Source organism: Sus scrofa, chromosome 7 (assembly GCF_054392235.1).
Source record: "Sus scrofa isolate SSC_HxYL_T2T_F1_AM1 chromosome 7, Sscrofa_HxYL_maternal_Yorkshire_Landrace_v2.0, whole genome shotgun sequence".
Classification (NCBI taxonomy): domain Eukaryota; kingdom Metazoa; phylum Chordata; class Mammalia; order Artiodactyla; family Suidae; genus Sus; species Sus scrofa.
Genome location: NC_139389.1, coordinates 40,854,741 through 40,876,365, shown reverse-complemented (window position 1 = coordinate 40,876,365; position 21,625 = coordinate 40,854,741). Strand labels below are relative to the sequence as shown.

The 21,625-nt window shown below is 41.2% G+C and overlaps 1 protein-coding gene across 2 annotated transcripts; it reads right to left on the bottom strand.

Annotated features, from left to right (window-relative positions):
• Window positions 1-1,612: 1,612 nt before the first annotated feature.
• Window positions 1,613-10,723, bottom strand: SRSF3 (serine and arginine rich splicing factor 3). Of its 2 annotated transcripts, none has more exons than XM_021098646.2 (6): window positions 10,605-10,723; window positions 8,693-8,900; window positions 7,063-7,197; window positions 4,870-4,908; window positions 4,545-4,631; window positions 1,613-4,427 (listed from the first exon to the last, which is right to left on the bottom strand). In XM_021098646.2, the coding sequence occupies exons 2-6, from the start codon at window positions 8,896-8,898 to the stop codon at window positions 4,400-4,402; spliced, it is 495 nt and encodes a 164-aa protein (XP_020954305.1). In that variant the 5' UTR covers window positions 8,899-8,900; window positions 10,605-10,723; the 3' UTR covers window positions 1,613-4,399. The 2 variants fall into 2 exon arrangements, with proteins under 2 accessions (XP_020954305.1, XP_020954304.1); XM_021098645.2 differs by having other exon boundaries at window positions 10,647-10,723.
• Between the last annotated feature and the right edge of the window lie 10,902 nt (window positions 10,724-21,625).

Sequence of the window (21,625 nt, the reverse complement as noted above, 5' to 3'; positions counted from 1 at the left end):
TTTAGTAACCACCCCCCACCCCTTATGCACCTTACCATCTGTCTCAGTTGTTTTCCACTGCTTTTAGGAGCTAAAGGGTTTCAAAGCACCCTCAAGATTACTTGCCACCTCACCCAAGACCCTTTCTCTTAGGGCATTAAGCACCATAAAACCAACACATCTTGAATTATCCTAATCTAAAACAGGTATACATGAAAAAATTGAGGTTTCAATATCCTAATATTGAAGACAAATCAAATATTACATGTTTTTAGATACTGAGCTGGTGTCATGCCTTATCACTGTACACCCAAGTGCCTGTGTCATACACTGCCAGGTGGGGAAGGTGTGACACAAAAAGGATTAAATGACAAATCAATATTCCAGTTTGTATTTATTTGCAAAGCACTCCTGCTGAAACACGGTTTTCTCTAAACTAAAAAATTGGGTTGAAAATAAGTACCAGCTGCCTAAGTTTTAGAAGATTTAAAAAATGTTTTCTAAAGTGGTTACTCTTTCAAAAAAACTTTTAACTCCCCCAAATGTTCCATTTCATATACTGATCATTCCCCTTCCCAAATCACTATAAATAACACCCCACCCTCCTCCAAGGAAGCCTTCAATAAGCAATTTTCAGCAACTTTTCCCCTTGGCTATAAAGTTTGGGGACTTAGCAAAACAAAACAAAGCCCCAACCACTGAAGGATGCTAACTTGCCCCAAATGCAATCTGAATGAGGTAATAGTGAAGCGAAGGCACAAATTCACAAGTGACAAGAACTCAGTCACCTACAAACTACTTTTCTGGAAAGCTTAATTTTGCTCTGGAAATAAAGCGAAATATTCTCCATCCCAGGACCTCTTCAAATGATGAACAGGAATTTAACAATTCCTATCTTCCTTTTTTGCTTTTTAGGGCCGCATTCTTGGCACATGGAGATTCCCAGACTAGGGGTTAAATCAGAGCTACAGCTGCCGGCCCACGCCACAGCCACGCCAGATCCAAGCTGCATCTGTGATCTACACCACGGCTCATGGCAACACCGGATCCTTACCCACCGAACAAGGCCAGGGATCAAACCCACAACCTCATGGTTCCTAGTCAGATTAACTTCTGCTAAGCCACAACGGGAACTCCCCTATCTTCCATGTTTTTAACAAGCCCTAAATGAAGCTAAGTGTCAACATTTCTAAGATTTTTCACTTCTTAAGTGTATATACATACTAATAGTTTAAGGCACTTAGTGGCCAGATTCTAAGACTTTAGAACCAAGGAAAAACTAAATATGAGGAAAGTAATGTTCTCCAAATCTATTTCATGTTAACCTGGGAAACATCTCAGCTGTCGTATGTTCCATTAATAATTAAAAATTGGGATACAAAATGACAAGAATACTGTATTATAAATTTCTACAGTCCCAATACAGGAAAAGTTGCATGAACAAAATTAAGCAGTTATTTAGGTTTATCAAAAGACCTTATTTTCAATGTCTTTTCTCAGAACCTCACAAGTATGCTGTAGAACTAAATTCTTGTGAGGTATCCAATGAATAAAACAGGATGAAAAAAGCTTTTGTGGACATAAAATTTAATTCAACACTATCAGATTTTGGTAAAAATATACTCCAACCCAGTTTTTCTTCAGCTACTTTAATTACAAAAATCTTTCATATTCTTAAAAGAAAAAGAGGAAACCAGAAGGCAGCAGTCTAGTACAAAAATATACAACCTGGAAGACATTACCACCAACTAGATCTGACAACTAAATCATGTTCAGGATTCTGAAAATAAAAGCACATTAAGACAAAATTCTAAACCAGTGGTTCTTATGTAACCAGGAATGGAAATATGAGTCAGTGGGTCTGGAATCAGATGTGTGTTATTTTGGAAATTGCTATGATTAACACCATTCCTGATAAAGCAGCACTGTAAGAACATGAACCATGACTCTACAACAAAAAGCAACCAGAGCTTCCTATCTATCCATACATGGGTGAAAAAACCTGGAGATGCCATCTACTGATCACATGATCTTTTTTAAGAAACTATAAAAAAGTATAGAAACAGTAGACAAAAGGTATCTAAATCTTGTAAAATTAAAAAAAAATTTCTCCAGCTAATATATCTTTGTTTTTATCTTTCTGCTTAAGACATGGAGGTAAGTAATCCACAATGAACTGAGAATCAGTGTTAAATATTTCTGTAAGCATAAAAAACAACTTATCCCTAGGTATGTTCCTTGAATTATCACCAAATATTAGTAAGCAAACATTTGTAATCATACACAAGTCAAAGTTTTTATGACTGTTTTCAGTATCATCAACTGATGATGCAAGACAGACTGACAAATGGGACTTACAATTTCAGAAACTAGTGAACAGCCGCAATCTAAATGTAGAATGCGGTTTTAACAATTTCTATCTTCCGTATTTTTAACAAGCCATAAATTTGTGTTAGGGCTTCTGGTTAAAGTGATTACAAATTTGGATCCTAAAGGTAACTCCCTGAGGTTAACTTTATGTATCAGCCACATTTTGCCATAATTTTTTACAGAAACCCTTCCAATTTAAGTCTCTTCAAGTTATATGCTGCCAAAAATGCCCATATAAATTTAAGAGCAGTGTAATTAATATACCTTATTACTTCCATGAATTTTTGGCTATCTTGCTTTGTTCATAACAAAAGCTTTTAAGCTATGAAATGACAAAAGGCCCTAAATCTGAGCTCCAATAAATCACCAGGCAGCCTTAACAATATCTTCTATAACAAGGCTCATACTGAACTTCACCAACACCAAAAGACTCTCCTCCCTTGATTATTTGCATGAAAGGTTAAGAAGGACCACTGGAAATAGTGTTTAGGATTTGTATCTTATAAAATATCCTTACAGATTAATGACTTATCTTTCACATTAAAGTCAGTACAGCATAATCCAAAACTGTCTTTAAATAGCACATTTAAGGAAACTAAGCCACAAGACTGTTGTATTATGATTTAATCTAATTGCACAAAAATTTGAAGTTACAACTCCTCTAGATTTCTAAGAGGAAAGTTATGCATGCCTCCGTATGCAACTCTGTACTGTTACATTTTAACCATATAGTGGATTTTACATCATGACGGACCAATTTAGAATTCCCATGCAACACCTCAAATTATATAAAATGGAAGCAATTTTTAAAGCTCTGTGTTAAAGTTTTCATGCTAATGATAAAAGCCCCTTTTAAAGGGCAACTTTGGATTATAATGTATCAGGTGGCTATACTTTAAAATGTTGGTCACTGAGTATCATGGACTTTTTGAACTGGCTTCTACGCCTAAAAATTTAAGTTTTATCACTTAGGTGGACACAATTCCTTTCATTTCAAAAGCCTCAACTGTGCTTACAGAGTTAAGATTTGTGTAACCAACTGCCTTCTATGGGACAAGAACTATGGTAACAGTGGGTTCGACTATTACACAATTATGCTAATATTTTATTGTCAAAAGCACTTTACAAGAAAATATAAGTATGGCTTCCAATAGGAATGTTATACCTGGACTTGGTACCAAGCTCACAGATTTTAGTTTTGCAAGGAAAAACAGGCTTTCAGGTTAAACAACAATTTGTAACCAAAACTTTAATCCCAAGGATTCTCACAAAACATATTACAAATGACAGCATGAAAAAAAATCTTGCACAGTAACTCAAAGTTCAGCTCTACAATGTACCCTTAAACTGGTAGAACATCAGAATGTATCTTGAATAGTCTCCAATTTTCAAATAAAGAATGTTACAAAGAGCTATGTATTCATATATAGCAATCACAGAAGGAACTTATGACCTAAAGCAAAAGTAAACTAATTTTCCTGAAACTTCTTAGATTCTATACAACTGGACAATATCCTGTCCATTATGAAGACTAGTGGGATTTTTAAACCTCTAATCTAGTAGTTTAATGATGCAGCTTTAACTTTTACCTGCTGGTTTGCATTCATAGCAGCTTTTAAAGACTGCTTGCTCAACTACAACTGCACACCATATTCCAGCTATGGAAAGTCTTCTCAAATTTTTGCCGGTTTTGCTTCAGTAATATTGAACATCACAGTTTAGCTGGGCAGGAGTTAGAGGTTTATTATCAATCTATGCAAGACTTAAAAAAAAAAATCAAATTCAATTTTGCTTAAGGGAACATTGTAAAGTAACAATTCTTGGTATTACATGCCTCATATGATTCATTTCAAACCATAGAGAATTACATCTTTATGTGTAAAAATTACATCTTTACTTTTGTTGCCAAGAGACAAACAAATGTGAACAGCTAAAACATCTTAAAAATGCACCAAGCTTATGAAGTCTCAAACAAAACTTGAATTTTCTGTACATACTCCTGTCAAATGAAGTTATTTGCTGTACACCACTCCTCTTGCAAACTGGTTTTCTATTTCCTTTCATTTGACCTGGATCGGCTAAAAACAAAAACCAAAAGTTACAAAAATTGTATCAAAATGACTTAAAAGAAGTACTTGTTTTTAGTACATTATGTATGCAAGGTCTTTTATGCCTCAGGTCATTAAAGATCTTACCTACGAGACCTAGAGAAAGAACGGGACGGCTTGTGATTTCTCTCCCGAGAAAGTGATCTCTCTCTTCTCCTATCTCTAGAAAGGGACCTGAAGTCAGAGGGGAAAAAAAAAATAGGGCCATTCAGGATCATACACCCGTATTTCCAAGATTTTGAAAAACTAAAAACTAATTTTTCTTACAACTTAACAGTGGTTACAGATACTACCTCAGTCATTATGAAAGTCAACATCTATTACTATTATCTAAGTCATTTGGAAAACAGCTTAGGAACAGCACAAATACTCCCATTTCTGAGAACGTGGCCCGCAAAAAGTAGTTATTTACCTGCTCCGGCTACGGGAGAAGCTTCTCCGTCTTGGAGATCTAAAAGCAGAAACAGGAAAATTAGACTAACTGTCAATTAGCATTTATGGCGTGAGGCATTTCCCAACTTTTCAATCTCACTGTTGGGCCCAGTGAATGTGCCGAAGAACTGGCACCCATCGTCCAAAAATAATAAAAAAAAATTTTTTTTTAAAGAAAAGAAAAAAGGCACAGAAGGATTAAGGAACCAAAAGCTCAAGTGAAAAGCAGGTATCCAACCATGGATTCACTTTAACAAAGAATGCTTCACAGCAGATCTGTCCAATGCAAAACTTTCATGTCAAACTAACTTCACTACCCAAACACCACACCAAAATGTAGTCCCACAATAGTTCCAAAAACAGTACCATAAATCAGTATTTGGAACCCATGCAAACCTATAAGTCCATGACAAGACTTAGGTACCAGGTGGATAGTGTAATTCTGTGAAAACGCGCTAGGTGTAAATATTGATGCCATTAAGTGCTACATTAGAACTGCCATTTGTGATCGTCACATTTAAGAGTGTGTTTAGGCTTATCAAAATTACCTTAGCTTGGCCCACTTCACCCCCAAAATTTTAATTTTTGAAAACTGTTAGTAAAACCATTTAAAGGTGATAGGATTCAACAAATTTTTGCTAGAAAGGAAAGCTAAATCTGTTAGAATTATTAAAATTTTAGTTTGGCATCTCAAACATGCAAATAAGTTTCACTTGAAGGTCTAGTTACATTATGAGTTCCCTATCACCCTTAAAAGTTTTATTCAAGCAATATATATGTACGTTACCATTCAATTATGCACAGCCAGCCTTTGATCCAGAAAAAAGAATTACTTTAAGCCGCTTACTCCTTATTTTAACCAGCAGTAAACTGTATAAGCAGGAAAAACTTACTAGTTTTTGGGTTTCAACAAGCTAGAAATGGTGAGGTGAGGCTGCCGGACTGACGGCCAGGAAGAATTTGCTGAAAAGGTTTTGCCAGATGTTGCGTTGGATTTAGTTGGTTGGCGAAGGGGGTGTTGTGGATTTTTCCTGCTTTTTTGTTAGCCGAAGGCTGCTGCTGTAGTTGTTGTGAAGACATTTGGTAAATAAACAGCTGAGCTGATTGGCCAGGAATGTGTGGGCGGTCGAGGTGGCTGCTGCCGATTTGGTTAAGGTTGGAGAGAAGGCTGAGAGAAAACAGCATGCTCGGGAACCAAAGGGCGGTGCAACCTGACGACTGGCCATGCCTGGGTCATGTGAAACGACACCAGCCAAGCTGAATGGGGCGCGCTGGTCACATGACGCTGAAAGGGCTAGTTGACTGGCTAATGCAGATTCAGAGGGTGGTGAGAAGAGACATGATGGTGACTCTGTAACGGGGTTCATTTTTATTAATAGATGGACCAAAAAGCACAAAAAAAAAATGAAAAACAAGCCATCAGTACAACCATCTATTAGCTAACAAATACTCTTTATTATGATGGGCAACAGTGTGTTGTTTTGTTTTTCAAAACAGCAAAAGGGGCAAGATTTTGAACTCCTATCTCCTAGAAGGACTTCACTCACCTGTAAGAGGTAAATTCAGTCCTATAGAAACTATTTTGGAGGTTTGAGGAGATGTGGAGTTAGCATCCAGACAATACTGCCTGGTCCAAGAAAGATGCCATTTTTAATTATAAAAAAACTGAATTCTCTCCTATTTGGGTTTGAAGAACAGATGACTGGGATTACTTTAGCCCCCTTTATTGGTCAGTGACTTAAGTTAGTTTCAGAATGACTTCTACTTTACCAGTTGCAACATTAAAACAGCTGCCTGTTTGATAAATATTACAATAGTAGAAAACACATTTTGGTGAAGAGCTAGAATTGAATGTAATGTTTGTCATTATGGAGTCAAGAAATGGAAAAAGGCCTAAATTGAAGTATAAGGGAAGACTTGGAAAGATGCAACTAGAAGATGAACTAGAAGATAGATCCAAGATAGAAGTTACTGACTACCAACATGAACAGTGACCTAAGACAAAAGCCAACACTCAGCACAACTCACATACCCCAAGCTACGCCCAGCAAATGTTTCATAAAAACCTCTGATTCTTCAAAGTTTAAAACCCACCAACAAACTTTAAGAGAATACCTGTTCCTATCAGCTACTCCATTACACCAATACCTCTAAACACGCTCTCTCTAAGTACCTGCGGCGAGGTGGAGGACTCCTTCTCCGATAATCATCTCGAGGGCGACGACCCCAAGAAGGAGGTGGGCCACGATTTCTACTTCTCTTTTCACCATTAGAGAGTTCCACTCTTACTCGGCAGCCACACAGCGTTCTAAGAGGGAAGAAACATTAAATTTAAAGCAGCCGGATTGATTAAAAGATACACATTAAAGCGGGAAAAAAACCCCAACATTCATTTATAGCTAGTTTCTGTGTAAGAAACATCTGAATGCTCATAGAATTCTTAACACCAAAACAAGGTTTAGTTTCTATATTTTTTTCTGGTAAAAAACACCTTCCTTACATTTTATTGCTTTGTTAGTCAGTGTGATCATTGGGTTCAATGATCACAGTGACAATATTAAGTGTGAAAATCCCTGGATCCATTCTCAAAGAATTAGTTCATCTGTACATGCTGGTGTGACTACTTCCTTTGAGGTCCCAGCAATTGTTTACCAACCTTACTATATTTGTTGGTCTCCTTTCTCTTCATACCTCCAAGTAAAGAGCAGTAAACAGGACAGAAGCATTCTGGCCATTTATTTAATACAACCCTCTCCACTCAATCATCACACAATAGTTGACAAGAAATTGCAAGTGAGAACAGTAAGAAAGTTATCTCCCACCTCTTCATTGGTCCACAACCATTAAGTTTAGATAAGCCACATTTGGACAGACACTGGGAAGAGGTGGGGCTCTCAACCAGTTTCTGCAATTTGCTTAGTTAAGTGACCTTTCATATAGCTTTACAGCCAACTCTCAGATCCTTTCAGTTTTCCATCTTAAGGATCAAAGTTTTCCTTGATTTCATGAAATCCAGTGGTTTGCAAATGCCAGGATAAAGGGCAACACTAGTTCACTTTAAGACTCAGGTGTTATTTGAGTTCCCCGGTGGCTCAGCAAGTTAAAAATGCAGCACTGGAGACAGTTTGGGGGGGTTGGGGGATGGAAATCCTATAAAATTGGATTGTGATGATCATCGTACAACTAAAAATGTAATAAGTTCACTGAGTAATAGAAAAAAAAAAAATAGAATGCAGCACTGTCACATTTGATCCCAGAACCTGGGAACATCCACAAGCCACTAGCACAGAAAAAACAAACAAAAAAAACCAAAAAACAAAACAAAACACCCAACTAACCTCAGGTGTTACTTAGCCAGTCAACAAGACACTAAAAGCATAGGGAAATAACACCCACACTTCCTAAAAAAAAGTGTTATCATGTAAAGATAATGGTACAATAAACCCATGTAACCATCATCCAGCTACAATCAATCAGGATGTGACCATAAGGGAATGTCTGATTCCACAATTTTAGATTTCAAAGTTTACAACATGACTATTTATAGTGGATTTAGATTAAAATATTTCAGTCATATTTTGGATGCTGCTCTCCACCCGCCAACTGCAAATAAAATTCTTTTCTTCAATGGCAAACTGAATAAACTCTCCCTACGTATCGTCACTAAAACCGTTGTCCTTTTTTGGCCAGAAAAAAAAAAATTTATGTAAATCTCCACAAAGCCATCTAAAAACCTCTTATCCTAGAGATTTTAAATATTAAAAGGACAAACAACATATTATTAGCAAAAATTAACAAATTACCTCCCATCTAGCTCTCGGACAGCATCAGCTGCATCTCGGGGATCTTCAAATTCAACAAAAGCAAAGCCAGGAGGATTTCTAGCAACCCATACACTTCGGAGTGGTCCATAATAGCCAAAAGCTCGTTCCAATTCAGTCTTGTTACCATTGTTTCCCAGATTACCTACATAAACTTTACAGTCCAATGGACAGGAATCACGATGCATTTCTGTAACAAAAAAAAAAAAAAAAAATCCAAAATATCATAACCCACACAGTAAAAAACAGATCCTTAGGAAAGAATTCAAAAACCGAAAAAAGGTAAAGGCACTACCCTTGAAACACCCCAATCGTTGCCAATAACCACCTGGAAGCCAAGCTGTGTAAGAAAATAAAAAAAAAAATCACCTCCCAGAGAAGTGGAGGGAGGAAACAGTAGGGGAGCATATGCCACAAAATGGGAACTGAGAGACTTAAACCTATTTCAGTTATCTGAAGGGGGGGGAGGAACAACTTTGAAAAGTAGGATTAAAAGCAAAACCTGGAGACTACAAAACAAAATGACAAGTGAAGACAAGACAGCAGTTAAGGCTAAACCACTAAAAAAGTGATAGTAATGTGCCTTCACAAGCCAAAACTTTACTCAAGCAGGACAAACTTGTTTTTTAAAAATATATATCTTGTTCTACCCTCAACAGCCGAAAGGTGTTAACCCAAATGTCCAGCAACAAAATGGAGAAGCAAAATTATTACCCATACAATGGAGTATTCAGGAACGAGTACCCATAAACATGGACAAAACGTGAAAGCATGCTAAGTTATAGATATCAGACAAAAAAAATACACGTAATACCATCCCATGTATGTGAAATATCCGAAACGGGTAAATCCAGAGACAGATTAGTAGCTACCAGGGGCTGCGGGAGAGAAAGGGGCAGGCCAAAAGGGTAGTGGCTGCTTAACAGTACAGGTCACCTTAGTGGGTATAATAAAATGCTTTAAAACTAGATAGAGGTGATAGTTACACAACATTGTGAAGGTATCGAATGCTTCTGAATCGTGCACTTTAAAATGAATGTTACATTAACTCCACCTCATGGGGAAAAAAATAGATTATTTGTTGTGCAAGAACTTAAGGCACTTTAGTTTACATTTGAAAAACCTTCAATACTAATAAAGCCGCCTCAGCAACGAATCTAATCAACTTGTAGATTACATACGAAAAGCAGCCTGTCCAAAAACTCAGCTTAAGGGCTTTTCATAAACACGTTATCCAATTAAAAAAAAAAAAAATACCCGCCCAGACACATCCTATTTGTGTGACCCCGCCCTGTGCCCAGAAGTTCCGAGACCAAACCCATTGTTGGTGAATTAATCTTTCCCAAAAACTTTACCCTGACCAGTTTTAATGCGAAGCAGCTATAAGAACAATACAGCTCAAGAAAGATCAGCTTAAAAAAAAATAGTTATTGGATTCAGGCTGTAAAAAGTGAAGTTAAAGTAACACGAAAATGAAAGAAAGTAGAGAAATCCTCAAATATGGATCGAAGGGTCCAGTCTTGAGTAGTGACTTGAAGAAAAAAAATCCTAAGCCGCTACTTAAGGAAACGTGGGCAAAAAGAAAAAAAAGGCGCCATAAATTGAATGGCCGCGATCTAGAGTACAACCGATTACCGATACCCCCTTTGCCTCAACTCGAGCAATCTCACTTCCCGATTCAGCCCCCCAGGGAAGGGTTATAAGCACCTCCACTTGGAAGCCTGGGTGCCTGCTCCGGGGGGCCGGGAGCCCCCTCCACCGCCCCGTGTTGAACGTCACAAAATGGCGGCAGCGTCTCTTTGTCTCAATCTGGCGCCGCCATTGGGCCTGGCCCCACCTCGGTCCTGTTAAGGCCCATTTCCCACCTCATTCCTTTAGTCGCTGGGTCTCTTACCGAGATCTTAGATTAGAAATGCGAAGACTCAAATCCACGCACCCGCGGCTGTCTCTTCCCACTCCCCTCCCGCCTGGCTCCAGCAGATACTCTCCCCGATCCGGCGTCCACGAAATGGCGGACCAACACCGTCTCCTCGCCTGTATTTATAAGCCATCCTGGAGTCACATGATTGGACGGGTTCGCCCAATGAGAGGCGAAGAAGACCGTGACGTAATGGCCACAAACGCTGCGAGAACCGCGGTTGCTGAGAGCCTTCTCTGGTTGTGCTGCCTCGTCGGTGGAGACGCGCGCAGCCGTCGTGCCTCAGGGCCAGAGCTCCCTCGGTGTAATTCTCCTGTTGCCGAGTTCTCCTCAGTCACCTCTCCCTCATCTCCAAATAGCCTATTAATAGGGATTTAATAACATCATCGCCGGTCACACCCAAACACTGATAGAGCCTTTTGCACCCAATAAGATTACAGTATAAAATGAGTTCATTAATTACTGCTCCGCATGAGCGGTTAGGCAGGAACTGAGACCATCACGTTTACAAACGTGCTTCGGAGTTGCTCCCAAGGTCACGGGGCTGTTTGTGAACCCGCTGTCACCACACTGTGCCCCTCCGGGTCCCACACTTGGGGAAAAGCCCAGTCACGGAAAGTCGGCCCAACTCTGGCTGGTCTGCCACCTCTCACCCAAACTGCACGATTTGGCAGAGACGATGGCGTCATCATTTTGGACTCTTGAAATGTTTAATAGAAACTCAAAGGCAAATGAGACGGGTCAGGCCATCCAGAAAGTATCGCATTTAGTAACAGTATAAAAGGAAGTTCCTGAGGAGATTGAATTCGGCACCCCTCTCCTCCGCAACGAATACCAGTCTGTCTTCTGGCAAAGGCTGTTGTACTGACCGGGGCTCAGAGGTGGGGGGTCTATGGTTCACTAACACCTTCCTCTCTGCTTTCCACTTCCTCTGAAAAGAACTGAGCCACGAAATTAACTATTGGGAGAGAAATACCAATGGTTTGTTAGAAAAATCACCAAGATCTTCCTCTCTGGAACAGTGAGTTCAGCTAAGAGGGTTGCCTGGTTTCCTCCCCTTTCAGTGGAGTCTGACTTACTAACGTATCTAAATCTGCTCTCAAGAAAAATAATAACTTGTATTTTTCCACCAGTAGCTGAAAGATATGCCAAACATTCACTGCTTTCCTTTTCCCAGATATTCTCTTATTGTGGCTCTAAGAAGTTTATCTATCCATGTGGGGTGGAGACACGACTTACTGTTTCTGAGTTTTCACACCTGTAAAAAACGAGGATTTCATACTGGCAAGGGAAGAGGGAGAATGGAAACTACATTTGTTGAGCCAAGCCCTGAGCTGGTCTTACCTGGGTTTTTCCCAGGTAGGAATTCTAGCAAAGCTTTTCTCTTCCTCTTCTTTCCTTCTCTAAATGTTTTTCTATTCTGGCTTACTTCTATTTGCTTTGATTTGCTCCTCTCTTCCTGTGTAAGCTTTTCTCCTCTTTTTATTTCCTTCTATCAAAGCAAAGCCATTGAAGTCAGACAGTCCTATATTTGGACCCACAGTACTGCTGCTACTTACTGCTAAAGTGTCTGGAGAAATATCCCTTACCATCTCAATATTAGTTTCCTCTCTGTAAAATGGGTAACTACACCAAGCCTTGCAGGGTTGTTACATGCAGTCTCCCCACTTACAGGAACTTCAACTTTGTTTGTCTTTTTGTATTTTCTAGGGCTGCACTTGTGGCATAGGGAGGGTCCCAGGCTAGGGGTCTAATCAGAGCTGTAGGCTGCTGGCCTTCGCCAGAGCCACAGCAACATGGGATCCGAGCTGTGTTTGCCACCTACACCACAGCTCATGGCAACACTGGATCCTTAACCCACCGAGCAAGGCCAGGGATCAAACCTACAACCTCGTGGTTCCTAGTTGGATTCGTTAACCACTGAGCCACAGTGGGAACTCCAGGAACTTCACCTTTGGACTGTTGTTGCTCACTCCGCCTCCCCAGGGCCTGAAAACAAGTCTGGCAGAGAGCAGATGATCAATACATATTTGTTTAATTATCTAATTAATTAAAATAAATAATGCAGATAAATAAGCTGGCACAACCCTTGCTCGAAAATGCTCTTTTTAAATGTTCTTTTTTTTTTTTTTTTTTTTTTTTTAAGGGCTGCACCTGTGGCACATTGACGTTCTCAGGCTAGGGGTTGAATCTGACCTGTAACTGCCAGCCTACACAACAGCCACAACAACTCCAGTCCGAACTGTATCTGCGACCTACACCACAGCTCATGGCAACACCCGATCCTTAACCCACTGAGTGAGGCCAGGGATCGAACCCTTGTCCTCATGGATAATAATCAGATTCGTTTCAGCTGAGCCACAATGGAAACTCCCAAATGTTCTTTTCACATATCAGTATCCCATTCTTTACCACCATTTTTCCTGTTTGTTTGTTTGTGTGTGTAATGCTAATCCAGCATGTATCTTTTTTTTTTTTTTTTTTTTTTTTTTTTTGGTTTTTAGGCCTGCACTCACAGCATATAGAAGTTCCCAGGCTAGGGGTCGAATGGAGCTACAGCTGCCAGCCTATACCACGGCCACAGCAATGCCGGATCCAGGCCTCATCTGCTACCTACACCACAGCTTATGGTGACACTGGATCCCCAACACACTCATCAAGGCCAGGGATCAAACCCAAAGCTTCATAGTTACTAGTCGGATTCATTTCCTGCTGAGCTACAACAGGACCTCTAGTGTGTATCTTAATGGAGCACTTTAATCCCTCCAACGGTATTCCCAAATACCGTTTGAACCTCCTCCGCCCATCCACACACACTTTCCATCTTCTGCTAACTGCAGTCAAGTGATTTATCCATTTAAATTATGGAATACTTTAATGTTCCCTTAAATTTATTCAACCATCAACTACTCTTGTCTAGACCCTAGAGCTCCAGGAAGCATCAAAAGGACATAACTGAAAAAGAAAAAAAAAGAGCATAACAGAATTTCTTGGACAAGAAATATGTATCATATGCAAACAAACATCTCTCGATTTTTTCTGAGGAATTACCTTTCTCACAGTAGACCACATTATTGACCACATTTAGGTGTAGTTGGGTGCTACACTCCACTTTTTCAGGGGGGAGAGACATCAGCACCCCCAGTTAATTGAATCATTTCTGTTCTTAGTGACCCCCCCCCAGTAGTTCAGGAATGGATGAGTAATCCAATCAGACTGTCATCTAATGGGACTTGTTACCTTATTTATTATTATTACTTTTTTTTTTTTTTTTTTTTTTAGGGCAACACCTGCAGTATATGTAAGTTCCCAGGCTAGGGGTCAAATCAGAGCCACAGCTGCCGGCCTACACCACAGCCATAGCAATGCCAGATCTGAGCTGCATCTTAACCAAATCCAAAGCTTGCAGCAATGCCAGATCTGTAACCCACTGATCGAGGCCAGGGATCGAACCCACATCCTCATGGAAACTTAACCCACTGAACACAGTGGGAACTCCAGGACTTGTTACTTTACTTTTTCTGTTTTTAGGGCCCAAGGTGTGGCATATGGAAGTTCCCAGGGTCAAATCTGAGCTACACCTACCGGCCTACACCACAGCTCACAGCAACTCAGGGTCCAAGCTGCATCTGTGACCTACACTACAGCTCACAGCAACGCTGGATCCCCAACCCACTGAGCGAGGCCAGGGATCAAACCCACATCCTCGTGGATACTAGTCAGATTCATTTCCAATGTGCCATGACAGAATTCCTGGGACTTGTTACCTTAGAAATTACCTTTTAATAGCCACAATCTAAATGTACAATGTAAGGTTTTAACAGTTTCTATCTTCCATATTTTTACAAGCCATGAAATTGTCCTAGGGTTCTGGTTAAAGTAATTTGCAAATTTGAACCCTAAGGATAATCAAGTTCTGTATTAGCCACATTAGAGCCATAATCTACTCTCCTTTTTCTAAAAACCCTTCCAATTTAAACCTCTTCAAGTTGTATACTGCCAAAAAATACCCATATAAATTTTTAAGAGCAATGTAATTCTTTTCTTTTCTTTTTTCTTTTTTTTCGGCCCTACCAAGGCATGTGAAGTTCCTGGGCCAGGGATCAAACATGCACCACAGGAGTGACAGTGCCAGATCCTTAACTGCTAACCTATCTGGGAACTCCAAGACCAGTACAATTACTGATGTACCTTTTTTTTTTTTTTTTTTTTGTATTTTCTAGGGCCACACCCCTGGCATATGGAGCTTCCCAGTCTAGGGGTCAAATCGGAGCTGTAGCCGCCGGCCTACACCACAACTGCAGCAACTCGGGATCCAAGCCGCGTTTGCAACCTACAAACGCAGATCCTTAACCCACTGAGCGAGGCCAGGGATTGAACCTGCAGCCTCATGGTTCCTAGTCGGATTTGTTAACCACTGAGCCACAACAGGAACTCCTGATGTACCATGTTACTTCCATGAATTACTGTCTTGCCACCACTGCTGCCAGGTCAACCAAAGAGAAGTGTTCTCCTTTCCTCTGACTGTTGGGGTGCTGAACCTGGCTGCCAACTTCTATCCGGGAAGGAGGAAGCAGCCTGCAGCCTCCTTTCCAACCTAAAGAGGAGAACTGAGAGGAGAAATGAGGAATAAGGAGCTCCAGAACTCTTGTTTAAGAAGCCCTGCACCCAGGTCCACTTTGGGGATTCCCAGGTGTTCCAACATACATCTCTTCCCCTGACTTGCCTAGGCCGCTTTTTATTTCTTTTCCTGCCACTTGCAAACAAAAGAATTCCAAATACTGAAATTACTCTGACACAGACTTCTCACTATTTCAAGTCAAGAACAATGGCAATGGAGTTCTACTGTGGTACAACAGGATCGGTGGCATCTCTGCAGCCCCAGGACACAGGTTTGATCCCTGGCCTGGCAGAGTGGGGTGGCCAAAAAAAAGGAACCATGGCTGTAAGTTATCTTCCAATTCTAAAGTTCATCTGTTACGAATTTGTTAAGTGCCTTTTAGAACTTGAGAAAGAAAAGCTACTTATGGTCAGGCATTGGCATCTATGTATAAGAGTTAGAGCAGGAACTCCTGTCATGGCTCAGCAGAAACAAACCTGACTAGGATCCATGAAGACACAGGTTTGATCCCTGGCCTCGCTCAGTGGATTAAGATCCCCTGTTGCTGTGAGCTGTGGTATAGGTCACAGACTTGGCTCGGATCTGGTGTTGCTGTGTCTGTGGTGTAGGCCAGCAGCTACAGCTCGGATTTGACCCCTACCTGGGAACCTCAAGGTCCCATGAATGTGGCCCTAAAAAGACCAAAAAAAAAAAAAAAGAAAAGAAAATGAGCAGATGGCATACTCAACAAATTAGCTCAACTGAAGAGCTAATTACTGACAAAGGTGTGGGCAGGGTTAAGGAAACCCACAGGGAAGGGGCAGCTCCCAGAGACAGCTCTTAGGCCCAATGAGGCAAGGAAGGCAGCAGGGTTACCAGAACAAGACAAATGCTGTAGTGGTGAAGAAAAGCCATGATGGCCTTAGGCAGAGGAAGTGTGGCAGCCCAGCTCAGGGTGGGGGTGGGCAGAGATGAAATAACTGGACTATTCTCTCTTCCTATAGTCCCGTGTTTTAATGGTGCCTTCTAGTGCCCAAAGCTATCTGGAAAAGCGAGGGCAAGAGAGTTGGGTGACACAAGCCCAGGTCAGCCTCCCAGGGCACAGAGCCAGGCAGAGAAGACTGGAAACTGACCTAGGGTGGCATTGTCCAGTACAACAACCACTGGGCTCATGTGGGTTTTGTTTGTTTATTTTTTGTTTTTGGCCACCCCACAGCATATGAAGTTCCCAGGCTGGGAAGCAAATCTGAGCTACAGCTGTGACCTAAGCCACAGCTGTGGCAACCCTAGATCCTTAGCCCACTGTGCAAGGCCCAGGATCGATCCTGCATTCCAGCACTCCCAAGGTGCTGCCAATCCCATTGTACCACAGCAGAAACTCCTCATGTGGTTATTTGAGTCTGAATTGAGATGTGCTATAAATGTAAAATACATGCTGTAAATGTAAATAAAATACATACTTAGTATTTTAAAAAGGAATGTAAGATATTTTATTAATTCTTTGTTGGTTAAATGTGGAAATGATTTTTTGAAATGATATTTTTGATGTATTAAATAAACTATATTATTAAAATTAAATTTGGGAGTTCCCTGGTGGCTCAGCAGGTTAAGGACCTGGTTGTCATGTTGTGGCACAGGTTTGATCCCTGGCCCAGGAACTTCGGGATATCTAGAAACCTTCTATTTTCTAAATACTAAAATGGATTTGGAGGCAAAAGTAGTAAGCCGAAACAGAGTCTCTCGCTGCCATCATAGGACTAAATTCCAATAATACAAAGAGAAAAAGAAAAAGAATCAGACAAGTGGTTGTGAAATAACTCCTGTAGAAAATGGTCTGGAGAGGTAAACGGTGTCTTAGGAACATATCATAGGAAAGATTGGCCTGATCAGGTAAGCCTAAAGAAGGCGTCCAGGAGGAAGTGATGATTTAGCAGAAGCAGGGGTTATCTGGCAAAGTTTGTGAGAGGAGTAACAGAATGTTCCTGGAAGAGGAAATAGAATATGAAAGTTCCAGAGTCCCGTTCTGGCTCAGTGGTTAACGAATCCAACTAGGAACCATGAGGTTGCGGGTTTGGTCCCTGGTCTTGCTCAGTGGGTTAACGATCCGGCGTTGCCGTGAGCTGTGGTGTAGGTTGCAGACGCGGCTCGGATCCCGAGTTGCTGTGGCTCTGGCATAGGCCGGTGGCTACAGCTCTGATTGGACCCCTAGCCTGGGAACCTCCATATGCTGCAGGAGCGGCCCAAGAAATAGCAAAAAGACCAAAAAAGAAAAAGAATATGAAAGTTCCTGTAGTAAGTTAGAGGAACTAAAAAGGAAAAAGGAGTTCCTGCTGTAGTGCAGTGGGTTAATGATCTGGCTTGTCTTTGTGGAGGCGCTGGTCTAATCACTGGCAAAGTGCCATGGATTAAGCATCCAGCGTTTCTGCAGCTATGGTGTAGGTGGCAGCTCTGGCTCAGATTCAATCCCTGGCCCAGGAACTTCCATATGCCACGGGGGCGGGTAAAAAAGAAGGAAAGAAAAAAAGCCAGCATGGATGAAGCACAAAGTAAGGAAAAGATTTGAAATTTTATTAATACATAAAATGTTCATGTTGTACATGTATTTATTCACATATCAAGTATTTACCAAGTGCCTAGTAAGTGCTTTCAATAAAACAAAAATGGGGAGTTCGCTTCGTGGCTCAGCAGTTAGCGAACCCGATAAGGATCCATGAGGATGCAAGTTCTATCCCTGGCCTCCCTCAGTGGGTTAAGGATCCCGTGTTGCCATGATCTGTGGTGTAGGTCAGAGACACGGCTTGGATCCTGCGTTGCTGTGGCTGTGGCATAGGTCGGCAGCTGTGGTTCCTATTCGACCCCTAGTCTGGGAACTCCCATACGCCACGGGTGCAGCCCTAAAAAGCAAAATAAATACATAAATAAATAATAAAAAAATAAGACAAAGATGAATCAACCACTTGCATTCAATCAGTAAACATTGACTACTTATTATGTATCTTCTGAAAGACCCAGAGGGCTGCTCTAATGATATGTGAGAAGTATGTGGACCCAGGAGATTTTCCCCCCTCCTCCACTTAGAAGATTCGAGGTGAGAATTGGACTTTATTTCCTGAGAAGTGCGCTTGTGCCTGGAAAGGTATGATGATTAATTCTGGTGTTCTGATTAATATTAAATTTAAGTTCTTTTTTTTTTCTTTATGACCACCTGGCAGCATATGGAGTTCCCAGACCAGGGATCAGATCCTAGTTGCAGTTGTGACCTAAGCCACAGCTGCTACACCTCAGGATCCTTAACCCACTATACCTGGCTGGGGACTGAACCTGCCTCCCAGTGCTCCCAAGATGCTGCTGATCCCATTGTGCCACAGCAGGGACTCAAATTCTTAAATCCAGTTCTTTCTTTCTTTCTTTTTTTTTTTTTTTTTGGTCTTTTTTTGTCTTTGTTGTTGTTGTTGTTGCTATTTCTTGGGCCGCTCCCGCGGCATATGGAGGTTCCCAGGCTAGGGGTCCAATCGGAGCTGTAGCCACCGGCCTACGCCAGAGCCACAGCAACGCGGGATCCGAGCCGCGTCCGCGACCCACACCACAGCTCACGGCAACGCCGGATCGTTAACCCACTGAGCAAGGGCAGGGACCGAACCCGCAACCTCATGGTTCCTAGTCGGATTCGTTAACCACTGCGCCACAACAGGAACTCCAATCCAGTTCTTTCTATACAGTTAAACTAAATTTCCAATCATTTTTGTTTTATTTTTTTAATCTAATGTTTTTTAAAATAAGATCAACAATTCCCACTGTCCTTAGATAAATCTTCAATAGAATCAGAAGTTAAGGAGTTCCCTTGTAACTTAGCAGGTTTAGTACCTGGTGTTGTCACTGCCTGGTGTTGTCACTGCAGCAGCTCTGGTCACTGCTGTGACATGTGTTTGATCCTGGCCTGGGAACTTTCACATGCTGGCAATGCAGCCAAAAAAGAAAAGAAAAGAAAGAAAGGTAGGGGCAGATCTTCAGGATCTTGGATTTGGCAATTGATTCCTAGATGTGACACCAAAAGTACAAGCAACAAAAGAAAAAAATAGTTAAATTGAACTTTATCAAAATTAAAATGTGTATTTAAAGAGCATTATGAGGTAAGTAAAAAGGCAACTTTTGTACAATAAAGAACTTGTCTAGTCTTTGTTCCAGGATCCTGGAATTGAGCTTCTAAAACCCTTGGAATTTCCTGAGCAATCACATGATTAGAGGGTTGAGGCTATGAGCCAGCCCTGTGTCTGGGGAGAAGAAAGGACAGGAGCTGGAGATGGAATTCAATCATGGAGCCATTGATTAGATCAATCAAGCCTGTGTAAGAAACTTCCATTAAATACTCTGGACTGATGCTCAGGGGAGCTTCCTGGTTGGTGAGCACATTGGTATGCTGAAGGGTGATGCACCCTGGTTCTGTGAGGAGAAGGCACAGAAGCACTGCGTTGAGGACCTTCCCAGACCTTGCCCAATGCTTTTGTCTATTTGGATGTTCCTGATTTCATCCTTTATGGTAAAAATGGAACAGCAAGCATAGTGGTTTCTTGAGTTCTGTGAGTCATTCCAGTGAATATCCAACATGAGGGGATTGTGAGAACTACATTGTAACCCTGTGTTCAAAGTGGCAGGAGGCCTAGAGATCCCCTAAACACTCCCTATGGCTGGTGTCTGAAGTGAAGGCAGTCTTGTTGGGAACCAAGCCTTTAGACATATAGTATTGGATGCTAACTCTGACTATCTAATGTCAAATTACATTGCAGTATACCAGCTGGTGTTCTAACAGTTGGAGTTGAAATGGAATAACAAATTACAGAATGGGAAAAAATATTTGCAAAGCATATATCTAATAAAGGTATAGTATCCACAATTAGTATAAAGCATCCCTTTTATTTTTTTGGCCGCTCCCACGGCATGCAGAAGTTCCTGGGCCAGGGATCAAACACACACCACAGCAGTGACCATGCCAGATTCTTAACCCACTGAGCCACCAGGGAACTCCTAAAGCATTCTTACAACTCAACAACAAAAAGACAAACAACCAGGAATTCCTGTTGTGGCTCAGTGGGGTAAGAACCCGACTAGTAACCATGAGGATGCAGGTTTGATCCCTGGCCTCACTCAGTGCGTTAAGGATCCAGCATTGCCCTGAGCTGCAGTGTAGGTCACAGATGCAGCTCAGATCTGGCATGGTTGTGGCTGTGGCTGTGGTGTAGGCCAGTAGCTGCAGCTCCAATTCGACCTGGGAATTTCCATATACCATGGGTATGGCCTTAAAAAAGAAAAGAAAGAAAATTATAACAAATGTTTTAAGCCTTTTATATATACGTTTATAAGCAATTCTTATAAATCTGTTGTAATAGAATGTGTTCCCCCAAAATTCTTATGTTGAAACCTTAAAATTTTTTTTTTTTTTTTTTTTTTTTTTGTCTTTTGTCTTTTGTTGTTGTTGCTATTTCTTGGGCCGCTCCCGCGGCATATGGAGGTTCCCAGGCTAGGGGTCGAATCGGAGCTGTAGCCACCGGCCTACGCCAGAGCCACAGCAACTCAGGATCCGAGCCGCGTCTGCAACCTACACCACAGCTCACGGCAACGCCAGATCGTTAACCCACTGAGCAAGGCCAGGGACCGAACCCGCAACCTCATGGTTCCTAGTCGGATTCGTTAACCACTGCGCCACGACGGGAACTCCATGAAACCTTAAAATTTTTTAATTTAATTTTTTATTGAGGTATAGTTGATTTACAATATTGTATTAGTGTCAGAGGTACAACATAGTGATTCAAAATTTTTATAGATTATACTCCATTTAAAGTTATTATAAAGTTTTAAAATATTGGCTATACTCTCTCTACTGTACAATATATCCTTAATTATCTGATTTCTCTTAGTCTGAGTATATGTTACACGACAAATGAAGTTTGTGAGTTAGCAGAGAACATTTGAGTAATTCTATTTCCCTGACACAGCTCCCCCTCACTAAATACCTTTCTTCACATGCAGCAACCTACCCGCCCCTGCCTGCCCCCCGCAACTCATAATACACACATTGATTTTCTGGGATTTATCTGTAGCACTTAAAACAAGTGGAAATTGGGATACAGAAAGGTTAAGTAAGTTGCCCAAGGTCACACAGCTTGTAAGGGATGAAGTTGGGAATCAAACCCCAAGCCTGGCTCTGAAGCCTGGTGTTAGCTTGCGGAGTGGAAAGCAGCAATGCTCAGAAATTGTGGCCCTTTGGAAAGGTTGCCTTTGATGTCTCTGGGAATGTGTGTTTGTTTTTTCAGCTTCCCACGTTCCTCCGGGAACCCCAAGGAACAACATGTTACATGAACAGTTGTCCTTCCTTGCTGAGCCCAGCCCCCTGAGGCAGCTC